At 40.8% G+C, this 16,494-nt stretch overlaps 2 protein-coding genes across 8 annotated transcripts; both read left to right on the plus strand.

Annotated features, from left to right (window-relative positions):
- Positions 1 to 2,732: 2,732 nt before the first annotated feature.
- Positions 2,733 to 3,692, plus strand: LOC123074506 (uncharacterized). Its single transcript, XM_044497328.1, has 4 exons — positions 2,733 to 2,982; positions 3,076 to 3,151; positions 3,242 to 3,371; positions 3,470 to 3,692. The coding sequence occupies exons 1-4, from the start codon at positions 2,744 to 2,746 to the stop codon at positions 3,490 to 3,492; spliced, it is 468 nt and encodes a 155-aa protein (XP_044353263.1). The 5' UTR covers positions 2,733 to 2,743; the 3' UTR covers positions 3,493 to 3,692.
- A 5,972-nt stretch (positions 3,693 to 9,664) lies between these two features.
- Positions 9,665 to 16,397, plus strand: LOC123078404 (uncharacterized). 7 transcript variants are annotated; one of them, XR_006437422.1, is made up of 5 exons: positions 9,665 to 10,369; positions 10,935 to 11,116; positions 12,194 to 13,909; positions 14,004 to 15,828; positions 16,185 to 16,397. XR_006437422.1 is itself a non-coding variant. In XM_044500907.1 (5 exons), the coding sequence occupies exons 3-5, from the start codon at positions 13,621 to 13,623 to the stop codon at positions 15,763 to 15,765; spliced, it is 627 nt and encodes a 208-aa protein (XP_044356842.1). In that variant the 5' UTR covers positions 9,665 to 10,369; positions 10,935 to 11,116; positions 12,194 to 13,620; the 3' UTR covers positions 15,766 to 16,397. The 7 variants fall into 7 exon arrangements, 1 of the variants encoding a protein (XP_044356842.1); XR_006437421.1 differs by having other exon boundaries at positions 16,204 to 16,397; XR_006437420.1 differs by having other exon boundaries at positions 14,004 to 14,252; positions 14,378 to 16,397.
- The last annotated feature ends 97 nt before the right edge of the window (positions 16,398 to 16,494 follow it).

Below are 16,494 nucleotides of genomic sequence, written 5' to 3' on the forward strand. Positions count from 1 at the left end.
TATGAGGAGAAAAATACTGACATGCTTGTTAATTCAAATAGTTGAGTAAGAAGTACACATACTGCCAGCATTTGCATCACACCGGGCAGCCTATTATCGAGAGATCTGACAGTTGTAACGATCCCCTGTCCAAAGAGGCAAAGATCAGGAAGAGACACATTAGTTGCTTTGCTTTAGTATGTGCAGTGACGACGGTTGAGCATTCCACATGATATACAAGATTGTGCATGTTCCTCAAAAGCAATATTTTAACTTCACAGTAAAATGCTGAAAAATAAGCTGGAGCTCTTGCTTTCTAAAACACATACAAACTGCCATCTACACTAAACAATGGGGCTTCATGTATAAACTGGAGCAATAATATTAGGCTGATGGAACCGACATTAGTAGCAAAAAATAATATTGTCTCCTTTAAACAATGGTACTGCCACATGATGCATATCATGGTTCTCTGAGCTTGGATAAATCCAGTTTATGCAATAACATCCCAACTGTAAACTCACTATGATGTACTAACAGTTGGAGGTTTACATTTTATTTTTGTTGTGACTGCAGAAATTAGATGACATCGCTCAAGTGAACATTGTAGAGGATTTTGATAACCGACCTTCCAAAAAGGCAAAAATTTCCGAATCAAGTGTTCTGGAGCCATCACCTATGTCACCAACTATGTCAACATCTTCTCCAGGTTCAGAGTGTTTTGAATCAATTGTGCCGGAATCAGATAATCAGATGAATCATGATACATTATCATCACCTAGATCGACAATATCTCCTGTTTTTCCATTACATGATGTTAAGGAACCAGATTCACATAAAGAGATCAAAGTTTATGATTATCTCCCACAAGGTATTTGTTTAATTTATTATGTGTGCTTCGTATACAATATATTCTTAAATTATTTGATTTTCTGCAGACTATACATTGACCGACCATGATCTATGTGCTCATATAGCAATAGAATCATCTTTGAGAAAAGAATTGCTGGTTCAGATAGATGGAAGTTCTGTCTTGCAACATCAATTGATGTGCCCGCTAGATAAAAAAGAGTGGGTAAATGATGATGTAAGTACCCTTACTCAAACAGGAAAAAGTTTCTAATCAGTAATATCAGTTAGTAATGTATTTTTAAATTCTTAATTATAGGTGATCAATGCATATGTATGTTGTATAAAGGACCAAATACATCTCCAGAATGATAATAAAGTATATTTTGAGAGTCCATTTGTTACCTCACTATTTAAACGAGATGGCACCCTTGGAATACAAGAAGATAGTGCCTTCATGACAGAGACTGTCCTCGAATGTATGCAGCATGACATGGTAATATCCATATTCATAATTTACATGTTCTAGGTTTCATACATTTTCATTTACTATTTTCCTAATTATCTTTATTACAGATTAAACTTCCAATAAATGCCAGCAACACACATTGGTATCTAGCTGTTGTGAATACAAAAAAACGTGAAGTTCAAGTACTAGACTCGTTATGCTGGAATTCTGACAGAGATGATCTCGCTAATACGGTTAGTTACATCACAATTTTTAATATACTTCGCTGATGTGTATCATTTCTTCTTACCACTATTTTATTTTTAGCTACGAGGAATACAATTTCATTTGGACCTTCTTAAAAGTCAAAATTTGGTAAGCGACGATTGGAAAGACATTGATCTTACTGAATGGAAGATCACAGAACAATTACAAAAGGCAATTCAAAAAGATAGTTCTTCATGTGGTTTATTTATGGTTAAATTTATGGAATATTTCACCGGATATGCACTATCCTACCCAATTACACAGGTATATATCCTTTTTTGTTTTTTAATAATAAAAGGTATTTGGTTTTCTTTTTAATTTACTAATAATTGTTCGTGTTGCACAGGAAATGATTACTTCTTTCAGGTTTAAGTTAGCTAGCATACTATTATGTTGGAAAACAAACACTGCAGCAATGACTACAATCGTTGAAGAAAGTGAGGATGACACCAAGGGAGATCCTGATGATGTTCAAATATTGGAAAGTTTAGATAATTTTAAAAAAACAAAACAAAAATTACCATTATCTGTTGAAAATAAATACAGATCACTAATATCAGTTCTTTCTAATATGACCTTACATGAGTTAACAGCTGGACTCTGTAGCTTCATTAAATCAATCAATTACACCGAGATTTTAGAGTAAGTCATTTTAAATTAGTATTGCAATTGTAAAGTATGTTACTTGTTTTCTTAATGGTTTATTTTCTTACTTTGTATCATGATCAGGAAAGTATGGATCCATAGTTCAAAACCATATCCAATTAGCTTGTCTCTAAAAAAAACTACAAGGAATGCTAAAGGATTATTTACCCATGGACCGAGATTGCTTTAATTTGATCGTACGGAAGATTATGTTGGATGACATCCAAACGACACAAAAAAAAGCAATTGATAGCAAAGCATTATCTGCACATGAAATTTTGGGTATGTTTTTATATTCATTATATACTTTTTTATATAATGATTTTTTATCATTTTAACCAATTATTTTATATATTAGATGACTACTGATTATGGAAGGCACCCAGATTACCATAAAAAGTTAGATGTGGAGCAACTAGCAAATTCTATTCGTAGTTGGTCTGGTATCAATATTTCAACATTTAAATCGGTACGAGCACTTTTATATACTTTATAGCAAAAAAAATATTGCATCTAATATGTAGCCTATTTCATATCCATATTCCAGTACAAACCATGGATGAATTCATTCTATTCACATTGGACCAAGATACCAGAACAGTGTACATTTTGGACCCTACTCCTATTAATCCAATGTACCGATACAACCCACTCGCAAAATATATGAAAAAAATTATATGGATTTCCGAACACTTACAAAAAGCAATGTCAAAAGCATGCCCTGGGTCTAGATGGAACGAGGATATTCGCCTATGGCAACATAAAATCCTAGATGATATTCCAGTTTACAACAGGTATTTTTCATAAGATGAATACTAGATACTGATTATTTGTTGATTTGAGTATGTAGAAAATATTAATAAAGTGTATTTATATTCCTATATAAGGGAATTGTCTGGTTATCTTGTTCCCCTATTCATGTCCACATGGGAAGACGAAAGACCACATTTGCCATTTTTAAAGGTAAATATTGCAACCGTATAGACATGTGCTTCTATGATTATTATACATCTGATGCTGATGTCATTCTTTTACAAAAAAATGAATAAATAGGATGGATATGAACTCAGAAAACTAATTTTGGGCCAAGTGCTAACATTCAAGGACAATGAATGTGAAGATAACATGCCTGCTGGTGTACTGGAATTCATCAATTGTATTAGGAAAATCCAAAGTAAAACTGGTATGTCAAATAGTATCAATTCATCTCGAAATGTCAAATGACTCAAATATCTAATTCCAATATGCTAACCTTGTTTTCCTACCAATATGCTTCTGTAGGGAGCTCAATCAGTGGAAGGTGATTTGCCAGAGAGATTTCTTGCAGCCAACGGTTAATAGGGAATGAGCAGGGAGACAATGAGCATGTAGAGCTGGATTTTTTTACCTTTGAGAAATTAATACTGGATTTTGGTTTGTACTTAAAATATCACTTATATATATGTAGTAAACTTTTGGAGCTTGCCATGATATACATTTTTTAGGACTGCCAATTATAAGAGATGATGGATTGCTTTCAAATTCTATGTTTGTGGGTTCAGACATGACAATACTGTGGAAATGACAAATAGTACATAATCGTGTACTGTGTCGACCAATAATTATTTTATAGTTTGTTGCTATTGATTTTATTTGGCTTCAAGTGTTGCACAATGGCACGTGGAGTTATATTGACTATTATTGAGCTTAGGGTCGTTCAATCTAGCTTCAACTACATAAAACGATAACCACATAATTTTGAGTTGAGATTGATCCCAAAAAATCTTAGATCAGGATGTTCTAAAAATCAGGAGAGCCAAAGAGCCTGATCCACCACTCTTCGGTTGCCCAAATAGGAAGGCCATGGAAACCCTCTCCATGCTCACCTCTTGGACAATCACATCTTCCAACTCAAGGGTTGTCAAAAAAATGTGGATGAAGCCGTATAAGCTCACGTTCGCGTTTAAGGCAAGCGAGTCACGTCAAAGGGTCGTCAAGCAGACGTGTTTTACGATTTCATGTTGACTTACAGATGTGTTTGACATTTTACTGTTGCTACTGTCACAGTATCAAGCAAAGCATTGGAGGTATAGTTGTTTGACTTCAGCCTTGTTAGCTTTGCTTCAATGTATACCAAAGTTTTCGCACAAATCACAATTACAGTTGAATCCAAAACCTAAATAAGCAAAATGTCAACAATTAGAGTACCATAACTACTAAGTACCATAACAATGATGAGAAACTATGACAAAAAATTCTGAAAAGATCCTGATGAACAAACCTCCCATTTCGTCAGTGTATCGAGGGGATAAATCCTTAGGGTCCTGTTTGTACTGCCCTACTGGGATCAATCATAGGGATTCCATCCAGACCAATCTGCAGTATGAAAAGTAAAATTATCAAATTGATATAGAAAAGACTTGCTCTTTACATTCTAGAAACCACTAATTTTACATCCACATAAACAATTAATCCTCGACATTTTGAAACCAACGCCGGAATTGAGACTAAACAATCGATGACATTACTTACTAAAGGAAACAACATCGTTTTGCAGAGCTTGGCATTCTTTGATGGAATAAACTAATGCAGTGGTATGCTTTTGTGAGTTGGACGATATCTTGTTACACGGCATTTGGCGATGGCTGAATAAGTGTGTTCCGTGTGGTGGGGTTGATATTTTGAGTGTTTGCATGTATTGGCGTGGCTTATGTCATACTGGTTTATTTAGTTTAACGGTGGTCGTGTGTTTTGGTGATGACCCTTTTGTTGTAGATGGCGATGGCTGGTCTGCAGTCTCTTGTTGTTGGGGACAGGAACTTGACCATCCGTGTGTATGTTTCGCGTTTGTGGCATCACCGTGGAGACGCTGATGACGGTCCTATCAAACACACTGACATGGTCCTTTTGGATGCCCAGGTATATGATTTCTCCAGCCTTGGCGCCTGCATTGGTTGTAATTTTCTTCAGCCTTCTATGCTTGGTAATTATTGCATGTTGTTTCTTGGCCGGGCAACCACATCTATGCTGAGATTGGTGAGAAGCTTGTGCCTAAGTTTATGGGCAAACTAAAGGCAGGATGTGCATATGAAATTTCACAGTTCTTGGTGTTTCTGAACAAATGTTATTTCAAGCCTGTCTATGCGATACACATGATCAGGTTCAATAGGTTCAGTACGGACGATCCTAATACTGATCCAGAAGCTCCGTTTCCCTTCTGCACCTACTCACTCACTAAACTGTCACGCCTCCCTGCACCTCTCGAGACACCTGAATTCTTCACAGGTGTGTTTCCTACACGATCATTGTCTTCGTTTGTGACCACGATGGCGAAGAGAGTGGTAACACCGATGGGTCGCTTGGAACATGCGAGGATTTATTTTTTCCCGTTGCAACGCACGGGCATATGTGCTAGTATATATATATATATATATATATATATATATATATATATATATATATATAATAAAGCACGGATTGACTTTGTCGGGTTCACCGTCACAATACGCTTCCGCCCAGTCATATTACGCTTTTACGTTTATGTTTTGGAATTAACTGATGTGGTACTAACGGAACAATTCGTTTTTGCCTCCGTGGTAGCACGATGGCAGACTTGGGCCTACTTTAGTCCAGCCCATACACGTACAACTTTTTATAATCTCTATCTCTATCAGTCACACGTTTTGTTCATTGGGCTTTTTGGGCTAATGGACTCGCCTAAGTCACGTTGCTGCACGCTGCCCCCTCTTTATGTTTCTCTCACTTCTTCCTTTTTTCCCTAAAGAAAAGAAATTCTAATCTCAATTCCTCTACAACTCAGAGAAGATTTCTTTACAAATTGGAGCAGAGCAAGGGAATCCCGTCAGCTATATTTCGCCTGCGTCGCTGCCGAAGACGCAACCCTAGCACACCGAAGGACACCTCGCGAGGAGAGCACGCACGCGGGTCGACGCAGCCGCAGGTCCGCCCCCGCCACCAATCCCCTCTCTTCCTCGCTTCGTGGCACTGGCGCATGCCACCCTCACCCGCGCTGCTGCTGGACGGCGGGGCCTTGTGGCCTGCCTCGCTCGAAGCAGCAACAGGGGCGACAGAAGCAAAGAAGCCGTTGGTATTGGGCGGCCGGATGGAGGCCGCGTCGCCATACGAGCACGCGGACGATGCTCCTGCGGTGGCAGCGGTGATGGCCGGACTCAGAAGTGCTTTAGGGAGGAATTGGATGGGTGGGAGCAGCTGCGGGTGGCGTGCGGCAGGGTCAATGAGATAGTCGACGATGGGAACACCAGTTTGACGCCGACGTGAGAAAAGCAAAGAACAGAACGATGCGTGGCACCAATTCCTATACTCAAGTTATCTATACGCCGACGTGAGAAGCCTTTCCCCTATGTTCGAGGCTCCCGACACTTACCCTGCAGCTACCTGGCGAGTTTAAGGCAGATTCGAACGCAGACAACATAACATATTATTAGGGGCAACAGTGTGCTAGATGGCCTGCTCCTGCTGCCACCCCAGCAAAGTGTACTGCTATAGCCAAGTCGTGGGAGAAACCACCCGAGGGCATGATGAAATTGAATTTTGATAGCTCATTCATGGGGAGTACAGGCGATGTGGGTGTTGTCATGATCCTTCGAGATGCACAAGGACAGATTGTGTTCTCTTCCTGCAGATCATTGCAACGCTGCTGGTCAGCCCTTGAGCCCGAACTATGTGCCTGTTTGGAGGGCATGTCGCTTGCACTAGATTGGAGCCATGTGGATGTTATGGTGGAAACTAACTCAGCTGAACTTGCTGCAATGATAAATAGCTCCTCCCATGACTGCTCACAGCTGGGACATCTCGTTGAGCAGGTGAAGTATCTCATGAGACAGGGAAGACGTTTTTCCATCAACAAAATCACTCGTGAACAGAACCAGCAAGCCACCTGCTAGCTCGCTTTGGGCGCCAAGAAGATCGCACAGTAGTTTGGTTAGGATCGGGTCCTGATGAAATTTTAGGCCTTACCCTTCGGGATTGTAATGTGACAAATACTTAAGCAATACAATCCTTTTACCCCGCAAAAAAAATCCATGGTGAGCTATATAATGTATGGGCTTAGCTTTCAGATTTACTGTCCTGAAGTAGGATTGTCCTGAAGTAGGATTCGAGATGTGACGAGCGATCTGGTTTATAGTGTTGATGATGGTGTGTTTTAGCGCTGATCTTAACCTCTCTTACGGTGGTCATACTTGATGATGGTGTGTTTTAGCGCTGATCTTACCTCTCATACGGTGTTGTCATACTTCTGAACTGAAAAATATGGATCCGGCATCAACTACTTAAACAGGTTTGTTATTTGATTTTCCTCTGTACTTAGCTTGACCCCTGCTTTATGTACATGGAACAGTATTGGAGGATTCATGAATGGAATGGCTAGATTCCTTCTTGGATGCTCAGATTCTTGACAATCATCCTTTTACTTCACCTTTATAATTTTTTGCTACCCAATAAATTGTTAGCATCAAGTTACATGAGTTTTGTATGCAGATATACATAGGCAAAGTGCTTGTCTTTCATGGCATGTGCATGCACTGTGCAATATGAAGCATCACATTGAATTTATTGGTTTTTCTTTGTCTGCTAGCATTGCTTTTTGGCTTCTACATATCCGAATGCTTAAATGTGTGATAGTCTTGAGAATAGCTAAGCTATATTGCAATCTTGTAGGCATAGTCATACATTCTGCTCATTTGTCATATTTCTTCTGTGCATATTGAATCTAAGCATGGTCTATTATGAAATTGTGTAATGTTTGTGTGGTTAAATCACAATTAGATATGAGAGTAGCTGGCTGTAAAAATGCAGTTAATGCATAATAGCTGATTCATGTTTCCTGTTTTATTGTCAGGCAAATGAGCGTGTTATAAGGAGTTCAAATATGACCCTGGACTGCAGATGGATACCTATTAGTAAACACAGAAATTGTGTATTGCAAGTCTGAGATCTTCCACTTGCTACACGTGTTGATCCACAGCCAGTTTACTTGCCAGGTAGAACATTAGTTTTAATGCCAATGCAATCATATGTATCTTTTCACTATACTTGCAAAGAGCGCTGCTATACACACGACAAGATTGGACGATCTTTGAACGATGCAGCACATCTGACCGTACGTATGCAGAGCAAAAACTGGATGCACCGTCAATCATCCGTCGTCCTCAGTTCGTGTGGGCAAATTGTCGTCTGCACAGTAGTTCCGACTTGCAAACTAGGATCAACTCGCGGTGCTTGCAAGTTGTTAAAATTTTATCGCTCTTCTCCAAACCTCTCATTTTGTCCACCCTTCCTTGTGCCCTGTAGCTTTCATAGCTTTTTCGGTATAAACTACACTAGATAGCAGTAGTTATGTATACATTGTTAGCATAAATCGATGCCGAGTCTTGTGGCTGACTTCCAGCAACAGAAAGACTGGTCCTAAATCCGAAAGTCAATGGTCGACTTCAAGCAATCTGTTGCGACACAATCTCGGATGAGGTATTTTGTGACCAAAATGAATTTTGACCGCGGTATAAATGTAAACAGCTAATCTGAGCTATGCATGATTGGATTTTCCATATGTTTATATCAATTATTATTTCTCTTCTCAGGTGAATGCTACTGCTGGTAATTGTTTTTTTCTCTGCCATATGTGATATTTACTGGTATTTTCCTTTTATATCCTTGGTCATCTAAGAATTACTTTATTTGTAATTTACAGTAGTTAGTGATTTCACTGGAATCGGATGCACGTTCTATAATTTCTAAATTGTATGCATACCATTCTACGACTTTATTTTGTCATGGCACAGCATGTAGGTATTTGTTAAAAACTTAAAATGTACAGGAGATGCAGGGTCCTTCGAATAGAAAAAATACTTAAAGTTGTATTAAGTCAGCGACAATTAATATGGATTGGAGGGAGTACAAATATCAAATAAGATACCACCCAACGATATGCCTTCTTCTATGAATTAGTGTTATCAAGATTTGAAAAACACATGGTTAGAATGTCATGTGATATTGATTACTAGGAAAGCCGTGAACTGAAAAAATTATACATTTCGTAGCCGCTTTGTAGAGATGGCTAGGATGTGATGCTATAATTACAAGAAAAACCATGAACTAAACAATTCATACACTAAATAGCCACTTTGCAAATATGCTTTCACTGAAAGCACAATTCTTCTTCATGCTGGAGTATTTGATGTGGGTGCTTATTGGGCTAAGGAGAGAGTGATGAGTTTCTCATCCGTTGCTTAGTTTTTCTCCCGTTGCAACGCATGGGCATGTTTCCTAGTCTTTCCCTAATAATAAAGCACGGATTGATTTTGTCGGGTTCACCGTCACAATACGCTTCTTTCCGTAAATTTACGCTTTCAGTTCGAATTTAAAACATATACCCGAGGTGGTACTAATTCGGGTGCCCGTGATATTGAAAAAATGTTTCGTTTAAGAAAAAAACCTACATCTGTATGTATTCAACCCGCGATTCATCTGTTTCATCTTATCCAGACTCCCCGTCCTCGCGGCGCTCCGCTCCGCCCCGCCCCGCCCACCTCCTGCTACGCCCCTCGCGCCGCCGGCCGCCTCCTGCCCCGCTCCGCCCCTCACCACGCGCCGCCGGCCTTCTCCTGCCTCCCAATCCCATCTCGCGGCTTTCTTCGCCGTTCACCGCTCCCCTCCACCTACTGGTCGCGACCTCGTGGGAGGCAGAGGATGGGAGGGTGCGGCGCTGGCGTCCGACTCCAGGAGCTCCAGGAGCTCGAGAGGGCCGATCTGCGCGTCGGCGACCTCGCGGGAGGCATGGCGTGGCGTGTTGCGCTCGAGACGAGCGGGCTCGAGTAAGGGGATTGGAGGGTGGCGCCGGCGGGATCGTGGACGGTGATGGAGTGGGCGGGTGCCGGCAAGATCGAGGCCGGGGATGGAGAGGGCGGTCGGCGAGCTGGCGGCTGAGGATGGAAGAGGCGGCGCTAATTCGCTGCTACCCGCACCGCACCACGTCCCTAGCTTCCTCCTCTCTGATCGAACCGAGTCCGTTTTACAAAGGGATCCGGCGACTAGAGGGGAGCTGCCACCGGTGACGCTGCCAGAGAAGCTGGCGAGGTTCCTCCAGAAGTGCGCCGAAGGAGTTCCAGGACGAGCCCCGGTATAGCGGCGACCGGTGGTACCTTCGCGGCTGGGTTCCAGATGGTGAGCTGCCTGTTGCTACTACCATATTATAGTACTGGCTGACTACATGAGGGTTTCAGTTTATCTATAAATGGCACAAGCTGTTCATTCAGCCGGTACTATAATTTGCTGCTTCTACCAAATCACAAGATCAGTTTATCCATGCTCATGGAATTTCGTGTGTAGGGCTACCATTACAAACTCCGTTGATTATTCACGCTCTGGTCGATGCTCTGTCGGCAGCCCACTAACCAGGCAACTCTATCGTTGAGGACCGTGTGTACCGCAGGAGGATCCCTGATGCTTTGTTGCTCCTGTGACCTTCAATTTGTTGTGTGGCTGTCTACAAACGTACAGTAGCTTCATTCAAATTCTTTTTAGAAATTGCTAGACGATTTTTTTTGTAGAGCTGAGAGAAAAGATGCATAGACAATAGAATTATGTTCAGGTTTGCAATAATTCGTTCTATTTGCTTGCAAACAAATTGCACAAGCCGTTCATTTGTTGGATGATGTTTGCATGTATTTCTAGCAAGTTATAAAAACTGATGGAAGATGCTTTGTGTATTCTTTTGTGTGTCTATCAGAACAGGCATGGTGGGAGGGCGATGCTCTGTTGACTGCTTTTCTTATAATATTACAGAGGGAGGATCGAAGTGGAGATTGGTACTTTCTCTTTCAGCGGCCAAAGAAAAGCAACACTTGTTCATGTGATTTCAGATGAAACGACCAGAGTGTGTAAAATCTGGATCGCTACAAACAGGTCAAGGTTAGTTATGCTTTTCCTTTTGATATTCTCTAGATAATGCTATCAAGCAAGATCAACTTAGGACAATATAATATACTATTTACTTTCTTTGTGTTTCAGTACGTTCAAACTATTTACATGTGTGCAAATGGGCATATTTTGATTATGCGACTTGGTGTCTTACTTGTTCTGCCTGACTGTTGGATCCTAGCTCTTATGTTATCTACCTATAGCCAGTGCATGCCAAAAAATAAAAATAAAACCTATGGCCAGTGATATGTTTATGGCTGGATGTCTACTGCTTCTGTCAATGCCATAGTAGATTCAATCGAAACTGATATATCTGAACAACAATTGTTTCATTTCGATCACATAACATTATTTTTGCTGAAAAATCACAACGTTTTATTCAAGTTTGTGGGTGTTTTCCCTGATCTGTTTGCAACTTGTCATGAGAGTCCGTTTATGCATGTAGTTATTTTGGTCCAGAAATCGACCATGGATGATGCTTCTTATTTTGAAGAGACTAAGTTCTTCCGAGCCTCCGATAAAATAAATAAAGAGGACTTTAATGAGATGATGCTTCTTATTTAATGTTGTTAGATCTCCTAAAATAATTTGAAGGCGTGGGGCTTGCTGGTCAAGTAGGTTGCGCCGCTCCATCAGGATGTCCTCCCCCACTGTAGTGTTAACTGATTAATCATGCACATCCATTAAAGCAAAGATTCAGAAAAATGTTTAGTTCACTAATTAATCAGTCAGTAAAGGACCAATTGTTTAATCCTACTATTTAGACACTCCATCCATCCAATCCAGTGAGTTTAAATTGATTAATCATGCACATTCTTAAATTATGAAGAGTAAAAAAAGATTTTGGTGTTGGAGGAGCAGCCAGCAAGTGTAGTTTGCAAACCAAATGCAGTTTCTATAGTGAACACTGATTTGCGACCTCAGCTCAGCCATATTGAACGGATTGATTGCTCTGTGAAATAGGAGTTAGCCCATAATAGAAATGCCACTCCAATATTGGAGGAAGTGTTGATTGAGCTGAGAAATTTACTTGACGATGAAAGGAACGATTTGCTTCAAAATTTGCAGAATAACTTCTCCAAGCTCTCAGAAGAGAAGCAATAATGTGACTCCCAGGTGCCTCTCTGAGAAAAGCTGGAGATGCTTTGCCAGTGGCAAAACAAAGGGAAGTAATTGCTACGGACGCCAGCCAGGTGTTCATGCTATTTGATTAATGTTTTCTGCTCTTAATAATGCTTTCGTTTTTCTTCTTTTAGAACCCTTCTTTTGTACTCTTACAAATAGCAGATGAAAGGAGAAGGATGAAGAAGTCAAGCTATTGGAGAGATCAATTGAGGAGCTCAAAAGAACTTTAGTGTTCTCAAAAGTAGCTTTATTTAGTTTGAGTGAATTTTGTGGCCTAAGTGTTGTAGCTATTCATTTTGCCACGCATTCTGAATGTTAGTACACACCCATGTTGGTACAGAACTCCTATTGTTATGCCTGTTATGACAACAACTTTCCCAGATTTTTGTGCATAAACATACATATGTGGACTAAATTCTTTTGTTACTTGCTCAGCCAATACATATCTATGCTTTTTTTTGCGGGTGAATACATATGTATGCTAATATAGTTATTGGTGTTATGATATTGGTTGAGTCAATTATACCATTTACAATATTCAAATAGGCTTTGAGTTTGGTATATGCAAAATGTTTACAAACTATTAACGTCTAAGTGATAACTAATAAAAAAATATGCATCGTGCATTCATCCATCTATGGTAACTATGCAAGCATGCATGACTAACATTTGTTTTTCAAATTTTCAATCATTTTTCTCAAGAATTGTCCTTCTTATCTCGGATGAGATATATTGATGCATTCCCATATTTACATATACTTCTAATCCCTGAAAACACAAGACAAATCCTAAAAGCAGTTACTTTTTGTAATTAAAATTGCTAGCAATGACCTTTTTGTTTTACGCTATTAAATATCTTATGATCTGAACATCATGCACCTGCCTGGAAACACATATTAGCACTGACTAGTGAATTTTCACTAAGAAAAGAGAGCCTGATTTTTGGGGATATTTTTCTCCCGTTGCAACGCACGGGCCCTTTTGCTAGTCTCTCCCTAATAATAAAGCACGGATTGACTTTGTCGGGTTCACCGTCGCAATGCGCTTTTTTCCGTGATTTTACGCTTTCAGTTTGAATTTTAAAACATATTCGAGGTGGTACTAAATTTTGTCTCTGCAACTCGATTGACCGGTACATTCTTGTTTAGCTGGGCTGCGATCCAGTTGGGCCTTGGCCCGTCTCTCTATTCTGACCGCTACGTCTCTACGTTTCGTTAAAAAAAGTACGTTTTATCCAAACGCTTTGCGGAGGGCGGAGCTGTGGCAGAAGAGGCGGCGCGACGGAGCAGAAGGGGCGGCGCGACGGAGCAGGAGAAGATGGCCGAGAAGATGTTCAGGCGCGGCGCGGCGGGCGAAGAAGAGTTTTGGTGATGAGCTTGTGGCCACGCTGGACCAGCTGCTGCAGCCCCCCTGCGCCGTCGCCGTGGGTCGCCTGTGTTCTGCTGCTCCGGTGCCGGCACCTGTCCCTGTGCGGTGCCGTGCTCAGGAATTTGGCGAAGAAGGCGACTGCCGTGCTTGCGCGCGAGAAGGGCGCCGGACCTCGTTGGCGCTGCGAAGGGGGCACAGCTCAGGTTGGGTACGCCGTCGGCCAGCGCCGGCGGCGAGCACGCTCCGCTGTGACCTGTCCGCCACAGCCAGTCCTCTCCCGCCTCCCCCGACGTAACCTTCTCAACCTATGCATCTGCTCCCGTGTATGATTTGGATGGAATTGCAGTCTCCTTGTCCAACACAAATCGATTTGGATGGATTGCAGTCCGTGTCCTTGTCCAACGCAAATCAATGGAGCTGCCGACCAGGATTGTTGTTGGCTTCTATAAGAAGGGAGGGTCCTCGGCTCGAATCTCCATCAGGTCAATTTTGGACGAAGCATCCAATGTCGACACCGAGTTCGCCGCAGGAAGAAGCCCGGAGTTCGCCGGAGGTAGAAGAAGCGCCGAGTTCGCCGAAGGTAGAAGAACAGCCGTCGAGCTGTCCAATCTCGCGTGCGTTGGCTACAACAGAGGTATGTATCCCCTTGACCCCTGTTTTGAGTTATTTTTCTGTCCCCTGTTTCTCTGTGTACCTTCTAATATGGAGTTCAGAGGTAAATACGTCAGTTTAGATATTGTTGCCTTCCTGTGATTGTAGACACCCATGTTGTGTTGTTGGTCTGTTGAACGAAGCGCTAGAACTGTCAGCAATTCCTTCAGATAGTGTTGTTCTCTGAACAGAGAAAACAAAATTGGAACAACTGCTGTGGTGGTTCTCATCTGGCCTTAGTTCCAGGTACAACAATAACAAGCTTTGCTTCCTAACTACCTCTGCTCCTATAGCTAGCTAAAATTACAGCTGATACATGTATAGGTATATTAGCATATGTTGTGTCAGGTTAAAAGTCCCGAGAGATTTTGAACTACTGGTGGAGTGGAGATGGTAATTTGTAGTTCCACATTCTGTGCTAATACTTCGATGGATTGTTTGGTGATAAGCTAAGTGTGTCTGAAAATCTTTTCCGTCTGTACAATTCTCTGTCTACACTCCTCCTTACGGATCTGAGGTGAAAACAAAGCTGCAGGTAGAGAAAGCAAAGCATAATGATAGGTAGCTTCATGGTGTTTGTCTTATATTCAAACTGCATTTAGCTTCTAAGAATATGATATAATACATCAGAAAATAGTACAACGTGCAGGCATCTCAAAATTCCACTCCAAATGAAACACTTATTCCACTGAAAAAACACTCGCTCCAAATAACTTTACCATGGAATTGTTTGATCTATCCTGTGATGCGTCGGTTCTGATTCTGTTGCAATTGAATTTATGTTGAGATCGCGGAAGAATATTGTTCTACTTACGGTGATTAGATTATGCAAGTATAATGTTCTTTGCACGTCAGATTTTCCATGCTGTGATGATAACAAAGTAAATTATAGGTGCCTTACAATGAGAATCCTCTTATATTCAGGCAAGTACTATTCCTACTTGACTGACGAACATCATATCTGTAGTATATCTCTTTGCGCAATGTTGGTTATGTCGTATTACTTCTGTGTTTTTTTACATATTTTACCGATGGTTGTTTGTGTTAGGAACTGAGATTCGCTAGCTTTCATATTCTGCTTTAGTTTTTTAATACTGAAAGTGCATGCCCAATTTTAGTAAAGACTGGATTTGGTATTTCCTCCTTCCGTCTACAAAAATGATGCTCTGTCTCCCATGCAATCAAATTATCTCACGGGTGACTGATATTGATTTTCTAACACAACATTTTCTTAACGACACAACTTTAGTTAGTAGGTTTTGGAAAGGTCACGAAGTATCAGTTATCTACCATTTAAACCTCCGACTGTATGAATCTCTACACAACCTCCGTGTTCTCCATCGTCGAGCGGACGTCTCCATATGGTATGCGTTAATGGCTGGTGTGGCAATGACGCTGGTCTTACAGATGGTGCCAAAGGCGGAGGGGCAGCTGCGCGGCTGTACGAGCTACAACAGCAGACTGACATTTGGCCGGCTGGGAGAACCCAATTGTAGAGGAGTAGTGCCGTGAAAAAGATGAAGACGGCGCGAGGCACGAGCTGTGGGCATGGTAGGCAGGTAGAATTTAATTACCAATTACCAACTATGACGGCGGGAGGCACGAGCTGAATTTAATTACAGCTGAAAATTATGCTATCATGAATGCCATTATTATCTGATGAATTTAACTACAGTTGCAACTCTTTAGTTACTTACCACAACAATTAGTTTTTAATGGTCCTTCAAATTACTGTAGCTGAAACTTACTCTGAAGATTAACCAACTATGTTCTCCTTGATCCTACAAAAAAAATATTCATTTGAAATTATATGCAGTGTTTATGCAAGCCTATTAGGTTAAACCAAAATGTAACCTACTTATTCCAGCACTCTCTTTATTTGGATACACATAGCTCTGTTTTAACAAATCCCCAGTTGATCCTATGATATGCAGATCCCCTTCAAGGCCACTGACTACATGAGGGAGAGGTTGTCAGTTGGACAGATTTGTCCTTCATTTCATTACTCAGTGCTGACCTCTTTCTCTATTTTATCTCATTTTTTCATTAGACTTTTTTAAGGATGATAATAATCTATAAACATTGTAGAATGGTCATGCTTCTCTTTGCAAGCTTATAGCTTGATTTACATCTGAATGACTTTGGCTTTAGTGTTTATACACTGGTTTCTTGAATTGATCAATATGGTCATTCCAAAATGTTACCCATAGAATTTCCAAGCATAA

Source organism: Triticum aestivum, chromosome 3D, assembly GCF_018294505.1.
Source record: "Triticum aestivum cultivar Chinese Spring chromosome 3D, IWGSC CS RefSeq v2.1, whole genome shotgun sequence".
Lineage (NCBI taxonomy): Eukaryota > Viridiplantae > Streptophyta > Magnoliopsida > Poales > Poaceae > Triticum > Triticum aestivum.